This window comes from Candoia aspera, chromosome 3 (assembly GCF_035149785.1).
Source record: "Candoia aspera isolate rCanAsp1 chromosome 3, rCanAsp1.hap2, whole genome shotgun sequence".
Classification (NCBI taxonomy): Eukaryota; Metazoa; Chordata; class Lepidosauria; order Squamata; family Boidae; genus Candoia; species Candoia aspera.
In genome coordinates, this window is record NC_086155.1 from 80,939,489 (window position 1) to 80,959,237 (window position 19,749).

The following is a 19,749-nucleotide window of genomic DNA, read 5'->3' on the forward strand; positions in this document are numbered from 1 at the left end:
GGCGTTCGGTTGCTGAGCAGCGCACGCAGATTAGTGGCTGGTGGCAGGGCGCGTGCCTGGGACCGTGGAAGGAGCGGGGCTCGCGGGCTGTGCCGCTCGAAGGCGGGAGGTCGTCAGTGGGTGCGTGCAGAAGCGTGGACCGTCGTCGCGAGGTTTCGTGAGAAATGTGAGAAGGCCAGATTTTCCCGCGAGCTCTCCCCGGCGCCCGGCTCTCCCTCGCTCGTCTGCGGCCGTTTTGTCTCCCGAAGAGGCTCTCCCACACCCCCCCGGCCTCCCCTGTCGGGCCCCGCGTGATGTCGTGATCTCCAGGCGGACGTGCGACCAGGGAGGCGGCGCTCAGGTGGCGGCGGCTCCTGCTGCCGCAGCAGCCGCCGATGGGGCTGCTCCGGATTATGTTGCCGCCTAAATTGCAGCTCTTGGCGGTGATGGCGTTTGCGGTGTCCGTCCTTTTCCTGGAGAACCAGATCCAGAAACTGGAGGAATCCCGTGGGAAGCTTGGTAAGTGCCTTACGGCCTTGGCCGTGGGAAACTATGGAAGGTGGCAGATGTACCGTCAGAAAGTAGAGGTTGGACGGTAATGGGATTGCCCAAAGTAAGTCGGGTTGTGGGGAAAAGGTCCCTTTCATTGTATTGCAGAACTAGAAAGGTAGCAAGAATGGGGGTCATGGGGGGAGGGGGAGGCAGTGATCTGGAGGAGTTTTGGAGCGATAGGGAAGACAGCCGAAAGCCCTCGGTGTCCTGTCACATCTCGCCATATGAGATAACCCGGTTTTGCTAGTATGGTTCCACGACAAACGCTGCAAAAAATGACTCAATTGTACAAGCAGTAGCACTGACTCCGGAGTTCATCTATACATAGATCCTCTCAGGGTATGAAATCAAAAGAAGTAAGAGGTGAATAATGTGTTTAGCTAAAAACAACAAGTGAGGAAGTTTTCCTAAGTTCTAGTTCTCATAGATCTTTGCTATGTAACTGGATAAGGGAATCCTTCTGAAGTTTCTTCAGTCTGCAAATGAAATATTTGGAATGCCCCTCTTCTGTTTATGGTTCAAACTTTCAAATAGAGATTTAAATGTGAGGGAAGAGAGACAGACAAGAAATCTTAATGAACACAGTATGATGATAATGAAATAGCTGCTGCATATGGTGTATTATGTATTTCATAACTGATGTTTCTATTGCTACATCAGTTGCTTTGTCAACATCAGGGAGAACTCTAGCTCAGAGACTTAAACTTGAATTTGTATAAGATTCTTAAAAGTTTAGCTATGCTTTGTTGGCATACTTCATTGAATTGCTTCCCCATGTATGTCAGTAAATGATTATAAACTTTCTTTAGCAGTCTGTAATCTATTCTGTATATAAGATGCCATACAATAATGAAGGATTTCATGATTTAGCTTATTCATTATGCAAAGCTATTTAAAATGTGATTTATTGAAAAGCCACACTTGATTGGTTTACGTATTACACACAGCCAAGGTCACACAATCAATTCTAAATCCAGTCAACTAGGACTTGGGTCTGATAAACATATAATACACATTATGGTTCTTAAGCATGTTTGCATAAAATCAATTTATTATAAAACTTATTCTATTAAAAGCACCTCAGCTATGGACCTCTGATGGGGTAGTAATCTTCCCTTTCCAGTATGTGCCAATAAAAATGATGGAATATTTCATCTTCCAGTATGACTTGATTATATACAAACATCCTTATTCTGGAGGGAAGAACCTTTGCTTTTTGTACTTCTATCCTTAAAATGTGAAAAAAAACCTTGTTTTTATGCTGTACCATAAGTTTTACAAGTCCTCATTATGTAGTAATGCTGTTAAAAATAATACGGAAAACAGATTTGTATTATATTATTATTTATCTTCTGAAACAATTCCAACCTTTTAATATTGCTTGTAATGTCTAGAAGCAACTATATTAACTAGAAAAAAGTAAAATTTCTTTCAAGTGGAACTTGACTCCTGGTGACTTCACTGACATATTTCTGTCATTTTCTTGGCAACAGTGTGGAAATGGCTTGCCGTTGCCATCTTCTGGGCTGGTTTTCAACTTCGCAATCTAGCCCAGAGCCCCAGGATTCTCTGATACTCTTGGACCTATGTAGCTCCCAAGCCCAGAGGAAGTGCTAAATCTGAGAAAGAATGAAATACTAGAACATCATATCTTGTAACCATACTTAAATTCCTTGTATAGATATGTTTTGCATATGTTAAAATAATCTAGCTAAGGCTTTTCACTTTTTAATGTGATTCATATTTTCTCATCCAATATGTTTCTTTTGGTGTTTGTTTAGCATTTTGTTATGCAGCATTTCACAGTTTTAAGATTATGCAACTCAATCGTATCTTTTGCGCAGAACTGTATATAGGGAAGTAGATGGGGTCTGAAATTAATGGACTTTTGTTTGATGTGATTTAGGCACATGCAGGAACCCTTAAACAAGATAACATACTGATAGAGCAATCCTATTCATGTTCATGTAAATGTGTCATTGAGCTCAAAGGAATTCCCCTTATGTAAGGCTGTGTAGGGCAGTCTTAAATGCTTTTCAGAAAGGGCCTTCAGCTGATTGGGTAGAAATAGTAAATGTTGATGATGTTTGGTAGAATAGTAATTTATAATCTGAGAAATAAACCTACTGTATAATTGGATAGTTGGAAAGCACATGATAAAATGGATATGTACTGGGTGAGTGGCCTCACGTGGCTCAGAGTGGTAGGCGGCAGTATTGCAACTGAAACGCTCCCCACGACCTGATTTTGATCCCAGTGGAAGCTGGATTCTCGGGTAGCCGGCTCAGGTCGACTCAGCCTTCCATCCTTCCGAGGTTGGTAAAATGAGTACCCAGCTTGCTGGGGAAGGTGATGACTGGGGAAGGCAATGGCAAACCACCCCACTATAGTCTGCCAGGAAAACGTCGCGAAAGTGGCATCCCCCCAAAGGGTCAGACATGGCTTGGTGCTTGTACAGGGGACCTTTCACCATCACATTGGGTGAGTGGTTCTGTACATGTAGTAAGTAACATTTCCTGGATGTTAGTACTGTACGTAGGACTGCCTGGCTCCATTAGGAATCCACAATAAATGCATGATAAATATAAAAGTATGCAGCTTGGATCTGTATTCCATCAGAGCACTGTCTGACTTCTGACGACCTGGGGAGAGAGGCAAGTTTCTTTCTACCCTTCCCCCTCCTTTCCAGATCTCTATGTCCCCTGAAAATCTGCTCCATAGGTTTTAGGGATGTTCTAGAACAGCTTAAGGGACGGCACAGAGGTTACAGAGGGAATTTGATGAAAATATTTCCCCTGCTTTTTTATTGGGTGGCATGTTTGAATGGCACTCTGCTTATGGAATATTCTGATAGGAACAGATCTGAATCCACTGCTTAAAGCTATGTTCTTGACCTGCAAAGTCAGAGCTTTTTCTCCATGTTTACTTGTGCACAAAAAGGTAAACAGAATGTTTATTAGAGCATTATGAGTTAAGAGAACCATATATGTTCATTTACTATAGTTTTGAAATTAGATCATACTTTGGTTACTTGAAATATGCTGAGCTACATCCAGTTTCATGTAAGATTTCAGCTCACACAGTGGAAAGAGGTGTTTTTTTTTTGTCCTCTATAAGCCTCCTAGCCCTTCTGAGCAGAATCTGATCTGATCTGCTCGTGGTGTTCAGTGGAAGTATCTATGTGTGATTATAACCTATTGATTGCATTTATCTTGGTTTGGGATACTTTTTAAAATATTTCATTAATGGAGAATCTTGCCTAATAAATAATTCGTCATTTCTAATTCCTAGGTTTAATGGTTAATTATAGTAGTCTTGGTTAATGTGTAAGTAAGGAATACATCATATGTCAGCAATTGACTGATCAAAAAAAAAAAATTGGAGTCCATTATGTTAAAGTCTAGGTTGTTATTACACTGTACTATTTTCAATCCAGTACTTTCAGATTATGTTAACTTAAACAAAGCTTTTTGTTCCTGAAAAATAGCTTTCTTGGATTAATATAAATATGACTGTAGTTGTCATGTTCGCCGTTGCAATGTTTAATGTACATTGTAACGCTTCGCCTGCCATGGTGCTGACGCGCGTTCCAGTTGGGAGGGAGCTGCTGGGAGACCTTGTACCAGGCTGTCTGTCTTCCTCCATGGGGATGGAATTACGTGTTTGGGTTATCGTTTGTGTTCAAGGTCCTTTTACCTGTTGATTAGCAGAACTCATTAGGAGCACCTGGGATGGGGAATTTGAAACAGTTGTACGAGGGGGAGGGCTTACATTCGCACCGAGGGTTTTTAGTTTGTATTTGGCGCGCTTTTGCTCATTCTTAGCCTTCTTTGTACTTGCATACTATTCTTAAATAAACCAGATGTTATTCAAGCTCTCACTTGTGAGTCTGAGAATACTTTAAGATAGGCAACCATTACATAAAGCTGAGAACGCCCTTGAGGGTGCCTCAAAATAGGCCCTGCGGTAAAGAAAGTCTTTAGTTTCTCGAATGCAGCCTGGCATTCCGGTGTTCAATTTAACACTGCCCCAGGGTGTTTTACCTTGCGTGTTTCCCCCACCTTTTTGTGCGAAGCAGGTTGGTGTGGGGCAAGACAATTTCAGCGAACCCCTGGATGAACTGGCGGTAATAGTTGCTGAACCCCAGAAAACTCTGCAGCTGCCGTCGGGTACAAGGACGTTCCCAATTTAGGATGGCCCTAATTTTTTCAGGGTCCATCTCGATTCCCTTGTCAGAGACCCGATAGCCCAAATAGTCCAGTTGGGTTTTGTGGAATTCACATTATGACAGCTTGGCATACAGCTTGGCTGCCCTAAGTTTTTTCAACACCTGCTTAAGAAGGTGTTCATGCTCCTTCTCGTTTTCAGAGTAGATAGGCAACCATTAAGATAGGCAACCATTACAGTAGTACAGTATAATAACAACTGCTGCTGTTTAATTAATAGTTTTGAGAATTATCAGTGGTTTTATAAAACCTAGCAATATATATGATCACAATTTTTTCTGATACAATTTCAGATAAAGTTAGAAAATAAAACAATATTTGACATTTGAGTGAACACTGTAATATATGATTTCATCTTTGACAGCATAAGGTTTTAGAAATAATTGGTGACCTAACATTTTTAGATACACACTGATGGAGCAGCAGTCTGTAATAACGACATGCCAGCAATTTATACTTCTAAATATAACCAAATCAATCAAATTAGATTGAAATTTGAATTAATTGGCATGTAGCAAAAATGAAATTCTTACATTGTATAACAAATGGAAATGAGAACCCTTTTTAATACATGTACTGTAATTTAGTCCAATAAATCCATACTACCTGTGGTAGTGAAAATGAAAATGGTTGCTTTAAATGCTGTGATTAGTTTTTCTTAACACTCCTAATTTAATCTGTTTCTTAGCACTGTATAAAGAGAGCCATTTTTTGCATTTGCCAATTGCACACATACTTTTGGTAATGGTACTGCTAAGAAATGACAGTTCCGACTACAAGAACTACTTACTGAAATTGGAAGAGTGTAAACACCTATTATCTAAAGTTTTCAGAAGTAAAGATGTCAGTTTAAAAACAAAGGTGCGTCTGACTCATGCTATGGTCTTCTCAATTGCCACATATGCCTGTGTAAGTTGGACATTAAAAAAGGAAGATAGAAGATGCATTCGAACTGTGGTGTTGGCAAAGATAATTGAAAATACCATTGATTGCCAGAAGAACAAACAAATCAGTTGTAGAAGAAATACAACCAGAATGTTCTCTAGAGGCAAAGATAACTAAGCTTAGACTGTCATACTTTGGGCACATCGTCAGGAAAGACCGATTGCTTGAAAAGGACATCATGTTTGGTAAAGTCAAGGGCCAGCGGAAAAGAGGAAGATCTTCACTGTGAATGATTGATACAATTACCGCAACAATGGATGCAAACATTGGAACAGTCAGGCATATGGCGCAAGACTGAACAGCATTTTGTTCTATTATACATAGGGTCGCCATGAATTGTAAACGACTCGATGGCAATTAACAGCACCAACATACAATTGTTTAACTTTAAACATTAGATTTTAAGAATTTAGGCAAAAGTTGCAAATAACTTTCAGTTCTATATTTATTTACAATATGGAGATGTTTTATAATTTTCTCTTAATTGTATTCCAAATGCAATTGGTCCTTAAAATGAAGCTCTAGTTTTTGTTATACACTTTGGCTACATTTTTATCCCCCTTGCCTTTGTAACTGAAAGTTAGTAAGTCTTAAACGAAAGAGTCAGTTTGGTGTAGTGGTTAAGGCATCAGGCTAGAAACCTGGAGACCATGAGTTCTAGTCCTGCCTTAGGCATGAAGCCAGTTGGGTGATCTTGGGCCAGTCCCTCTCACTCCGCCCCTAGGAAGGAGGCAATGATAAACCACGTCTGAAAATCTTGCCAAGAAAACTGCAGGGACTTGTCCAGGCAGTCTCTGAGAATTGTACATGATTGAACAGATTAAAAAAAAAGTCTTAAACAATTGGGTGCTATTATGAATGTTTTTATGCTGCTTCATTTATCTAACTGAGCATTTACAGCCACAAGACATAATACATTGCATTACAATAATTATCAAATCAGGGTATGAAATATATTAAATAATAAATACAGTCAGCATCAGTTATAACACAGTCATAAAAGCATGGTGTTATATAACATCAAAACAGCTAGGTTCATTCCAAGCTCAGGTACAATTACCATTCTTGACCCAGTCCTCCAGTGTACATTGAAAGGGCCATGTTTTTTTAAAGCTGCTTAAATATTAAAAGTGAGGGTGTGGTTCTTACATCTTTGGAGAGGGTGTTCTGCAGGTGAGTTCCTGCAGAGAATCTTGCCTCCCAGTGTCAACTTGTCACACCTCATGAGGTGTAGGGACTCTCAGCAAACATTTTCTACAGGCTCGCTTTGGGGTGAGAGTTTCAAATATAGCCTGACCCCTCTGCTGGTCAGTGATTGAAATAAAATGACTGACTAGCCTGACCCCAAACCATGTAGGAACTTAAAGCTGATCACCAGTACCTTGAATTGCACTCAGAACAAACTGACAAACTGGGTAGCTCCCATAATATTGGTGTTATATGACAATATCAGCTTATACTGGTTAATGTGCAGGTTGCTGAACTTCGCACTAGTTGAGGTTTCTGAGTAGTCTTCAAGGGCAGTCCCATATGGAGCAGATTGCAATAGCTTACCCATGAAGTGACAAGGGCACGAGTGACTGTAGCCAGCACCTTCTGCTCCAGAAATGTTTGCAACTGATGCACCAGTTAAAGCTGGGCAAAGTCCCTCCTGGCCACAGCATGCACCTGTTTTTCCAGCAAGAGTTGAGACTCCAGGAGCATCCCTAGATTATGTAGCAGCTCTTTCTGGGAGAGCACATCCCTGTTCAGAACTAAAATTGGTATTGACTCAGAGGCAGTCAGTTTCTGAATCCTCAGCCACTCTGTCTTGCTATGGTTGAGTCTTAACCTATTTTTTCCCCTTTAAATCCTTACAGCCTTTTAATATGCATCGAAAAGATGAAGGTGGAATGAGAAAATACCCCCAAACCATTTATCCATACTACTTTTACATGGCAGACCTGCCTGAAGGTTGTAATGGTAGATTCACCACAGGTTTCAGCAGGAGAGCATTCATGAGAAAGGTGGCATGACGGAATGCACACTTGAGAATAACTTGTCAGGGCACATACAGGAGGACTTCCTCTGACTACCTTAGGAAATGCCTTCCTTGTTTCAGACCGTGACAGTATATTAACTACTCTCGTCCCAAGTTGTTAAGAACCGTAGATGTCATACATTAACAGCTAGTGGTGTTGCTTCAACAGTGGTATAATATGGACATCGTGGAGATACAGTTTGTGACTTGCCTTTGTTAACTAACCATAACACATTACGTAATTATACAACACAAAAATTGGAATATAGTTAGAACCCTCATTACAGTAAACATGTGCATTTGTGTTTATTTTAATGTGTATCTATAAAACATGTGCATATGTACTTAATTTATGAAGCAGTCATTAATTTAACATTTAATTGCTGAAGATAGAGAGCAAGTTTCTAGTCACCAGAGAATCTAGGAAGCTTTCTGTTGAAACTACTTAACAAATATTTAGTGGTCTTTAGGAATCTTGCATCCACAGTTGGTTTTCTGTATGCAGCTTCAGCTCTCCTTATGGTGATAAATTATAGAAAGTTTGGTAGTAATATTCAAAGGTAAGATGGGATAGTATCTTGGAAATGTATGCCAGAATTCCAGTTCTTCCCTTCTGATCAAATTTAGGAAGCTTGTAATGTTGACAGTAATTGTGGTTTTAATTGAAGAAAGAGTTGCAGCTTATTATGAACAATGACAGGGGGAGATACGGGAATGTGAGCTCGAGAGTTTTTTCCAGGAAAAAAAGGTGAAAAAAAATTCTATTATTTTATAGCAATTTACAATGGAAATAATAATGCAAAATGTTTTTGATTGAAATATAGAAATTAATCCATGCTATCTCTGAGCTTGTTAAATAGGTACTTTTTGACAATCTCATTGACAAAATTCAGAATATTGTGTGATGTTCCTGATCTTAATGCTTTAAATCTTGATTATTAATGCAGGGATTCATATTCTGTGGGTTGTAATTCCTCGGGAGTCATAAGTGAGGGAGGGGGGGCATTGCAGAATGCCTTTAAAATGTTGTTTCAGGCTTGATAGCCAAGCTTGGATTTTTGAGTATTACTAAACTTATAAATCAGTTTTCACCTGCTTCCTTTTTTTTCTTTTGTAGAGGCACAAGGTTTATATTAACTCCCAAAAGTATTGTATTCCTTAAATTATTATTTATGTTATAGAATGTTATTTTGAAATGAAGTTCTTTTTTATAGTCTTGTATCTATTTTACAGAATGTTTCAGTTTACCTGTTAAAATCCATCATTATGACAAAAACATCAATAAAGTTTTGTAACATACTTTGATTAAACTGTAATGTATTTTGTGGGCTAAGGTTTTTAAAGCAGTTGAAATTGATGAAATTCTCATTTTTTCAAAATATAGCAACTGGTATGTATTGATCATGTGACAAGCAATTGTTCAATATGGGCATTCCATTGATACTAACCCCCAATAGTTAGGTTCAGTTTCTATTGAAAATAATTGTGTGCTTTCAAAATGTTTGCCAGCATGGAATATAACAGCATATCTGTAACTTTTGGAGTGTCTGTAGAATTATAACTGAAGTTCAGTGACATTCCATGTTTTCTTTTTCAAAATGGAAATGTTTTTGTTGGGTAGAAGGCAGAAGTAAAGATGACCAATCTTCTGGTGGTATTAATAAAAGTAAGCTAAAATAACAAAAAATATGATGAAACATACATAATTTTTGGTTTCACAAACATTTTTGTTACTGGAGAAGAATGGCTTCCTTGTAATTTCTCAGAAATGCTGTCCACAAAGAGCATGAAGATAAGCATCTGGAATAACTGCAAAACAGTTGTAAGAGTCTACCATTGTTTATTTGCTGAAAAAGTTAAAGTTTATTTTTTAAAATAAATAATATATTTAGTTTTTGCCTCTCACAGAGCAGCAAGAGTCACTGGCTTCAAAATAATGGGTGTGACCATGTGCTCAAACCCCACCTTTTTTTAAATGTGTGTCACATGCATTGCATGCATGTAAAAAGGGGCAGGACTTCAACTGCCTGGTAGCACCTCCCCTATTTTAAAGCCAGTGACCATCAGAACAGATGCTCCTAGCCTAACTCTTACTTTTTTGAAATTATTAGTTGGGGAGGGTGTCCCCACATTAATTGGGGGCCAAGGTATCCCAAAGTTTCAGAACCTATTTATTAATGGATAGAAATACTAAAGAATTCTATCTAGAACTGCATACTTACTTTTTTATTTAGAATTGTTTCAGAGAATGTATCATTATTCCTTAAATACATTTTAATGAGTTGGATATAGATACAGATTCAGTAATTTCCTGAGGTGTCTGATGCTGCTGTTAGAGTGAAAAATGTCTCTTGTGTCTGAGGCCTTAGAGAACTGTTGGGAATCTAAGTAAGCAATATTAACCTAGATAGACTAACGGATTGATTCTTAGAGACTGCAGTTTTTTTAAAAACTGGTTTTAAAGTTATCTCCTGTTTCAGCTACATTTTGGTAGTATGAATGGAAAGGTGCTCTTTATATTGTTTAATAGCATTTCAATGATCTGGCACTATGTTATAAAATTGCCTGTCTTCACAATGCAAAGATACATTGGGAATACAGTAAGTATCCCTGTATCTGGATAATCAGATGACTGACTCTTTTTTCTGGTTCTTTGATTTGAGAGGATACAAGTTTATTTCCCAAGTTCTTGAGCAATTCTTTAGCTCAGTCTTAGATGCCATAAGGTGACTTTCTTTGAGAATGCATATTTGTTTTATTTGCCATTTCTTTTGAAATGGAAGAACAGTAACGATAACCCTCCTAATATATTTTATTTACGTATTGGTTCATTATCAACAATTGCTATGCTTTCAGCAAAATTGCTATGTAAGACTTAAGAATATTGTTCTGTATGAAGCCTTAGTGAAGTATCAAATATTTTCTAATCCTTTTTTTTTTCTTAAGCAAGTCATGTAGAATTTAATGCTAATATACTGAAACTGAACTGTGAGATGCTCTGTAGACATTTTCAATTGAATTTACAGGATATATTCCAAGACTTCTGTAAGCTAAATGTGACTTGTGTCTAAAACAGATCCAGAATTTTTAGTTTAAAGCACCAGGCTTAATATATGATCTAGAAATTACATGGAATATTCTGTTACTGTTTTCAATTGACACTTCTGTAATGGATTGTTTTAGACAAACAATGTGTAATTTTCATTTTAAGCAGTTGCCATCTTTGAAGAGGGGTGGCATTTTACAGTATTATGGATTTTATTACTTCTTACTGTTTAAACCTAAGACACAATTGAGTTTTGAAACAGTAATGCCCGTATGTAGAACAGTATGGACATAGCCTTGAAGAAGGTATTCAAAGCCATTACCTAAACAAGAAACTCAAAATTATCCTGTCTTGATTCACTTTATTATATGAGTGGGGAGACAGAAATCCTGTCAGAATTTCAACAATAAAGTACAAGTAGGCCTTGCGGAGTCTGTTTTCTGACTTTGCTTACCGCAAAGGGCTAACACGATAGTATATTCTGCCCATGCAGAGCATTTTATTTGTGCAAGATAGTTCATTAGAAATTTTTGCATGGTTCCGATTCTCACAGTTATTTTATTTATTATTCAAATTTAATTACCACCCATCTCCCCCCAAAAGAGGGACTCTGGGCAGTTTACAATAAAATCAAACTACAATCATAAAAGTTAAAATCTCATAAAACCAGACACATTACAATTATTATAAAATGCAATAAATAAATATAAAATCCAAGAGGCTATAAAATTCCAAGCTGGTGGGAGGGACTCTAGGGTGTGAGCCACCCCCAAGAATGGTTACCCACTTCCTGCCCCAGGCGAGATGGCAGAACCAAGTCTTCAGGGCCTTCCGGAAGGTCAGGAGTGAAGGGGCCTGCCTCACCTCCAGGGGCAAGATATTCCAGAGGGCGGGGGCCACTGCAGAGAAGGCCCGTTTCCTGGACCCCGCCAGATGAAATTCTCTTATGGACGAGGTCCATAACATGCCCTCTCTGGATGATTGGGTGGGGTGGGCCGATGTAATGGGGATGAGATGGTCCCTTAGGTAACCTGGCCCCATGCCATGTAGGGCTTTAAAGGTGATAACCAACACCTTGAATTGGCCCCGGAAGCAAACTGGCACCCAGTGCAGCTCGTGCAGCAAAGGTGTTATATGTGCCAACCTAGGGGCACCAAAAATGGCCTGCACGGCTGCATTCTGGACCAGCTGAAGCTTCTGGATACTCTTCAAGGGTAGCCCCATGTAGAGCGCATTGCAGTAGTCTATATGAGAGATGACCAGGGCGTGAGTGACAGTTCGGAGGGCTTCTCATTCCAGGAACGGGCATAACTGGAGCATAACATGAAGTTGCGCAAAGGCCCTCCTGGCCGTGACTGCCACCTGCTCTTTGAGCAGGAGTCATGGGTCCAGGAGAACCCCCAGATTATGCACTGAATCTGTCTGGGACAGTGCAACCCCATCCAGAACTAAAGATGACAATTTCCCGGAAGATGAGGCGCCGTCAATCCCCAGCCACTCCATCTTACCAGGGTTCAGCTGAAGCCTGTTGTTTCCCATCCAGACACCCACAGCCCCCAGGCACTGAGAAAGGGCAGTCACTGCATCACTTACCTCACCCGGGATGGAGATGTATAATTGGGTATCATCGGCATATCGATGATACCTCATCCCGTGGTGATGGGATTTTCCATATATTGCTTATTGCTTCAAAACCCTAACGCATGTTTCCTTTTAGTTTAAATACTAAACATATTAAAATAAATATTTTTGCATAAATTATATTTGAAATGTCATATGGGATTTGAATTATGCTCTCCTTGGCAAAACAAACTTCAAAAAACTGTGTTAATATCTTTGATATGGTATACTACAACTTTGAGTTAGTCTTAGCTTTTCTGCCTCAAAGAATGCATTCTTGATTTCTCAGTAAAACTACTCAATATTCCCATACCATGTACTTTTATCTGTTCATAATTGAAAAGGGAACACTAGCTAAATAGGTTTCCCCTTTGTAGGGGCCAGCACATCCCAGATATGCTTTGGAAAGCTGGGAGGATCAGGTACAAAGGAGGTAACTTTCGGGGGTGGGTGGGATGGTAATTTTCATTTTCTGAGTAGAGTTGGTATTATGATCATGGTTGTCTGCTTTAATATAAGTACTGATTAACATACACAGATTTAAAAGATACCTGCATCTACACTATTGCTACTTAAAAAGGTATGTCACAGCATTGCTTGATATTTCTTAAAATTTATTGAATGCTTAAAAACTGAAATCTGAAATATTTTGCATGTGCTCAAATTATAGTTCAGTGGCCTATGCTGGTCTATGATCATAATAAAATTTTGATTTGATTTGATAATTCAGTGGTATTTCACATAAATATGATTGATGCAATTGGTGACATTTAAAATGGTTGTGCCTGCTTGGAATTTTCTCCATACTCAAAATTTAATCAGAACTTGCTTTTGTCCTGTTTCTTTGGTTTTTCACAATATAATTGTTACTAGCTTTTTAAAAGCACCACTGTTTTTGATTGTCATGTGTACTGCTCCTTGGCAAGGAGTAAAGGCCTCTGTCATGGATTGTGTAAGGAAAATGTTTCCTTCCAGTCATCTTTTTGAATAATGCAGTCATGTACATGTCTACCCTGAAACAAATCCCACTAACCCTAACCCCTGCCTTCTTGCTAGGAAAGGAATTAAACCTTGTTGGCTCCATTTATCCTGTTTCATGGTGAGTCTAATTCCCATTATGAATTGTATTGATGCATAATCCTTGTTTTATTAGTTTATTAATTGTAGATGTTTGTTCTGATACTCCCATCTCAAAATAAGTTGCCATGAAGATGTTGACTGAACAAGAACCACTATTTATGAAAACAGTATACAGTACTTGGAAGTCAAGAGTTGTTTAGCTTCAGCTCTTTAATTAGGTAACACTTTCATCTGACAGATATAAAATCATTGTTTCTTTGCCTTTTAAGTGATGAATAGGATTCATTTGGCCTTTTAAGTTACAAAACACATTGGAATGCTTTGCCATCGATTGTCCAGTTTTAGTGTGTTATTGATTAGGCTATATTAGGTGAAAAGAGTTTTAAGTGATTTTGTCAATGAAGAGTAAAATTGGAATAGTAACCCAAACAGTAACATTTCATAGACATGTTTGAAAAGCTAAAATTGAGCTTCAGGTACTGTAGCGAATTTCCAACCCTAGAACAAACATAAAATATCTTTCGAAGTTGTCCTTTGACTTACAATTTAAATGTGAAGATTGAGGTCACTCTCATGGTTTGTTATTTGTATATCCCTTTGAATTATTAAGACATCAGCCAGATTCTATTGTATGTCCAGTGTAGCATCTTTTTCCATATCGTTCTTGTAACCTGTCATTTTTAAATCCACTTTCAGATCAATCTCTGTCTTATCTGGTGAAACTTGTTCCTCTTCCATAACATCTTTTAAACACAGTCTGTCTATAGAAGCAGACGTGCTTAAAATTAACTTCTGGGTTCATTGTTCAAAAGTATCCTTCACTATGTCCAATGTTAAAATATTTTGCTCCATTCTGTGTTAGTAAGTCAAATTTAAGTAGTCTTCTCCTTTGATTGTAATCTTTAGTTCCTTCTAGTTCCCTCTAGTGTCCAACCTTCAAAGTCCCATCCTATCATGTTTTATTTTAAAGAATTCAAAAGGATTCTTATGATTAATTCCAAAATCTTATTTCAAATCCATCTGGACCCTTAGTTTGTTTGTAACTTTAAAAAATCAAAGTTCTAATCACTCTTTTGCTGTTTATTCCAAAAAAAAAAAAAAAATTAAAACTCCTTTTGCTAAGGATTGAAGGAATCTCACCTGGCATTTTCAGACTTGTTGATCCAAAGGTTCCTAGTAGCTGAAAAGCAGTTAACAAGCAATTTCTGAAAGTTATTAGAAAAGGAAGTATGTGAACCTAGAGTCCTTCTGAAGGTGCCGACCATGGTTTGAGCAAGATGGCTATTCCCTCATCTCTCAGAGCTCTAAACCTGTCGGAGATCGCTGGGGAACTTGTGGGTGATCTCAAGCCCTCTCCTTGTCTGGAGAGGAATTACGAAGAGCCAGTCTACTCTCTGGCTCTATCCATGCATTCAGTAGCCCTTGAATAAACAACAGAGGTGGAAAGATTTGCAGATATAGATTTAAAAGTACATTTAAGAAGAATGTTAGAATTGTAATACTTTCCCTAATACTAAAATGTCTCATATGAGCAGGCTACGTATTGTGCACTGGGAGTTACACTTTTTCCTCTCCACTTTACCCATTACATGCACCTTCTAAATCTACCATGGATTGGGTCCTAAAGCCTCCAAAGCAAATATGGCAGGGAAAGCGATAAATTAAGCTTAACCTGCCAGTGATGTCAATTCTGTTGGCAGACATATACCACTAGATATAATTGGTTCCAAAAACGTTCTAACAAAAATTCTTAAATGGCATCTTCTATGATGAGATATATTTTAATTTGTTCTCTGTGAAATGATTTCATTTTTATTTCATGTATTTATTATAAAAAAATCAGCATAAATCTTAAACACTTTATCTTATGACTGAGTGAATGAATCAACTGGTTAACTTGCATTGGGCCTTGTCCCAATTAATATTCAAATCTACATATATTTTTTTTCATTTCTGGCAATCATGAGTAAAATACACGTGAGCTTTGAAACAGATGAATAAATATTTCTTTTTTTCTTTGACAGATGCTAAGTAGATATTGGAAAGATTCCAATATTTTTGATAAATCATTTTTCTTTGATTTACCTTTAAAATTTATAAAATGCAAAGGGCAATAGTATGTGGAAAGAACTTGCTGTATCCATGTTCATAGTAGTTTTTTTTAAAAATAAAAATGATACCTTCTTAATAATAAAATAGTAGGTTCTAATGCTGTGTTTCTTTTGACCTTTTAAATTATTGGGTCTTTTTAGATGGTGATTCAAATATGGCATATTTTGACAATGCATGTTACAATACAGTTTCATACAGAAATCTTAAATTTAATAGAAATTAATAGTTGTTTGTACAAGTAGAAAAGCTGGGAAACATTAATGATCAGATCTTAACAAAATAGTATTTTTCAGTGCACTGCAAATTTAAAAATTAAATCTGTAATCTAGAGTTTATTTGATGGACCTAGGTAAGTGCTGTGAGTTAACACGTAACAAATTTCATAAACATACTGTAATCATGTAACAAGTGTTATATACAATATTCATAGTCCAAGTGCCTACATTAAAAGCATTGGAGAAACTTTACATAATTATGGAGAACTGCAATGAGTTTGACCAGACACTGTGAGCCCTTGCTGTTTTCATATTAATCCTGTGTGTGTGTGTGTGTGAGAGAGAGAGAGGGAGGGAGGGAGGGAGGGAGAGAGAGAAGTATACTTATATTGCTTTTCTCCCTTCCCCCAAAAAAGAGACATTTGAAAAAAATATTGATAGCATAAGTTAGGTCTAGTAACTTCTGGGTAGGTTGGCACAACTCAGCATCTTGACCATCTGGAAGGTCATATGGAACACTATAGTGATATAGTGAAAATGTTCAACCATTTGATTTGGGGGTGTAAATGTAGGCATAGAAGCAGTTTTCTTCATGAAAGCCTTACACCACATTCCTAACTCTAAAACTGTTCCTAAATGAAGTTAAAATCATACTGCCCCCAAATAGGCCATTTTGTCACTAGATTTCAGTGTGGCGATCTCAGGATTTTGAAGGAACTGCGGCTAGAGTTGTGGAAGCCACATATATCCACAGATTGCCTGTCTCGGCCAAAACATTCAAGAGTAGGGCAATATTTTCTTTGTACGTTTTCAATGTATAAAAATGCAGAACTTTCATAGAACCTTTGTGTAGGACTAATGTATCCTTGATATGCAGCTGTGTAAAACAGATTGATTATCTGATAGCAACCATTCAAACAAGCTACAGAACTGAAGAAAAGACAAGGAGCAGGATCATATAATTGTGTTTAATCTTCCTTCAAATGAACCTGATCAATGAAGATCAATAAACGGAAATTCTATGAATAAATTGCTAGAATATTTGTTTATGGTCTTTGGGGAGTTGAGTTCAGCTAGTCACGATCACCTTTAGTTCCCTGTTGTATTTCACTGTATTATAGCCACTCCAGATTTGATCCTTGGTGTAGACAATTGGTGGTACTCCCTTTTGTTACTGAAGTACAGTTTCCATTGGCTTCAGCCAGTATGGCCACTAGTGAGTGATTCAGGTAGTTGTAGTTTAGCAGCACTGCTAGTGCTACAGGTTGTCTATCTCTGAATTAGCCCTTCAATAAATCCATTGTGTATCTGGAGCTCAAGGGGCATTCAGATAATAAAAGAAGTTAAGACTAGTATATGCTAGGCTTTAGAGTGGAATGTTAAATCTTACAAGTTGGAAAGAATTACAGTTTAACCCAAATCTAGACATCTCTGAAAGGAATAAAATGCTTGCCTATTAAGTTCTGAAAACTGGGATTTTTTTCTTTTTGCAGCTTCTTCCATGCCATATTTGGTAATATTTTTAATTAAATAGTTGACCAGAATGTAAGGCTGTAAAATATCATTTCTAAAATAGTTCAGAATTGAACTTTTATAAGCTTGTAAAGTAAAATACAAGGTACTGTTAACATAGAAGATACGTAGAGAAGTACTCATAAATACGTTAAAACTAGTTTTGAGTTTTTAATGAATTGTGCAGTGATGTAAACAGTTCTAAATTTATGCTATTAAACTATTGCCAAATATTTTCTAATATTTATCTGTTGTGTGTATGTTATCCAACACACTATTTAACAGGCATAATTTAATGATTGGTGTAATTGATCTTGTTATATCAGTATAGATAACTGTAACTCAGCGTACTTTGATGCAGTTTGAATTAATTCAGGTTAGCTGGTAGCATTGCAACAAAAGCTCCATCAACCAAGAGTTTAAAAAACATTTTATCAGCCATTCCTGCAAAATGGAAAGGTATAGCATTGCCTATACAATTTAGACTATTACAACATTCTGCCCAAAAAAAGAGAGTATTATTGATTTTGTTTTGTCTGTAGACCTGAATGATTATGCTTTCATATACTCATATTCCTTCTATAAAGATAGGTTACATTGATCTGAAATTGTGGAGCGGAAGCTGGTCATATTTTAAACTTGTACCTCTTGTAACAATAGTTCTCTTAAGTGGGAATGCCTTTTATAGTGCCTTTTCTGTGTCTTAGAATATCTAGCCAAATTTTTTTTCCCCTTTCCATGGATCACTTGTAATTGCTGGAGGTCTTGGCAAACTGTTCAATCTTTTGTAGACCAAAAGATTTATTAAAGTGCCCCAGCAATGCTTTTTTTTCTGTGCCAACGTTGTTGTAAAAGCCAGAATAATGTGCCAGGGCCTTATTAAACTGTTAGCTAATTTGGCCCTGGTCAAAATAGCCTGATCCTTTGTCTGCAGGAGAACTGAATCAGATGTCATAGCAAAATACAGATAATTTGATTGTTCCATAATCTTTTTATACGCAAATTGAGTTTATGTTCCACAATTTGGGAGTCTCTGAATATGCAACCAATAAACTATTTTGTGTTTATACACCAAATGAAAAAAGTAACTTTAATTATAGCTAACATTCCTGGATACTTGTAATGAAGAAGCTAGAGCGAATTTTGCAGGATTGCATCTTTCTTTGCATCTTTCTTTAAAGTTCTCCTGCAGCTGGCACTTTGGAGCACTCTCCCATCTCAGAAGTTGCCTTTAACAGCAGAATTGTTCAGTCCTCTTTTGTCTTCAATAGTCATGTGTCAAAACTGCATAATGTTGAATAAAAAAAAACAGTGGTACAACACGATTTTGAACAACTGTGTCTGACTCAAATTATTACCACTTTTATGCTATAGCACTTATATAATGAATATAATTACATTGCCAGCGTTAACCAGCATAGAAGAATGAAGTATGTTTGTGTGTCTGTATATGTGCATATGTGTATAAAGATTATATACATATAGTGATATGGTAGTCCATATAATGATGATTTTGCACCAACATATGCAAGTAAATTCATGTATAATGAGGTATCTGATAGGATCTGTTTGGGTATTTCTGATAGATGCAGATTTTTAGTGACAATGGAATTTAAAAGGTAATATTGCAATTATGTAATTTTCAGTAAAGATTACAGTTATATCCAAGAACCAAACTCCAATTTGCTATGCAAATACATGTATTAGTCATTTGATATGCTGTCTTTCCAGATGGTATTTAAAATTATATAAACTAATTAGAGATGGTGGAACATCAAGGAAAAGAAATTAATTCACTGTTTTCTGAAAATTAGTTGAATATACTATTTTTGTAGAGTTAGGATCAGCTTGCAGTTTATGAGTACACTTCCAAATACCATCAGATAATAGTTTGTTGTAATGTATAAAGTAGACCAGTTCATTTATTTTCTTGTACTTAGTGATTGAGAAACTTAAAAATAAAAACTTAAATGTAATTTTTTTTTGCTAGAACAAGAAAATCCAATGTGAAATGTATTTTGTGATCTTCTTGAGAAGCAAAGTCTATCAAAATCCATATACCTTATGTTGGTATAAATCACATGAATGGAAACAAAGATAGTTCAAAGTATCATTGGTGATGCATGAAGATGGCCTGTATCTGAAAATAAGGCTGAAGTGGGAAGGATGGTGGCTGAATCACAGTGCAACTCAAGTACTGCAACGACTTGTAAATAGATATTCAAGTGAAGCACACAGGCTCTCCATCCACTGTGAGCATCACTCAGGTATTATCTCAGGAATTTGAGAATACCCAGATGAGCCATTCAGGAATCTCTTCCATTAAGTAGGCATCTCTCAGATGGCACAGGCAGGGACTCCTAGCATGACTCACTTGGCCAAATCAGTAATTGGTTTTGAGTATGACCCTGGTGAGTTTATGTCTAAGAAATGGCTCTCCTG

General features: G+C 37.4%; 1 protein-coding gene across 1 annotated transcript in view; it reads left to right on the plus strand.

Annotated features, from left to right (window-relative positions):
* Positions 1 to 3: 3 nt before the first annotated feature.
* Positions 4 to 19,749, plus strand: part of HS2ST1 (heparan sulfate 2-O-sulfotransferase 1) — a 99,515-nt gene continuing 79,769 nt past the window's right edge. The window contains exon 1 of the mRNA XM_063298220.1: positions 4 to 498. Within this exon, the coding sequence (XP_063154290.1) occupies positions 375 to 498 (124 nt within the window). The 5' untranslated portion in view covers positions 4 to 374. The remainder of the gene's footprint in view (positions 499 to 19,749) is intronic.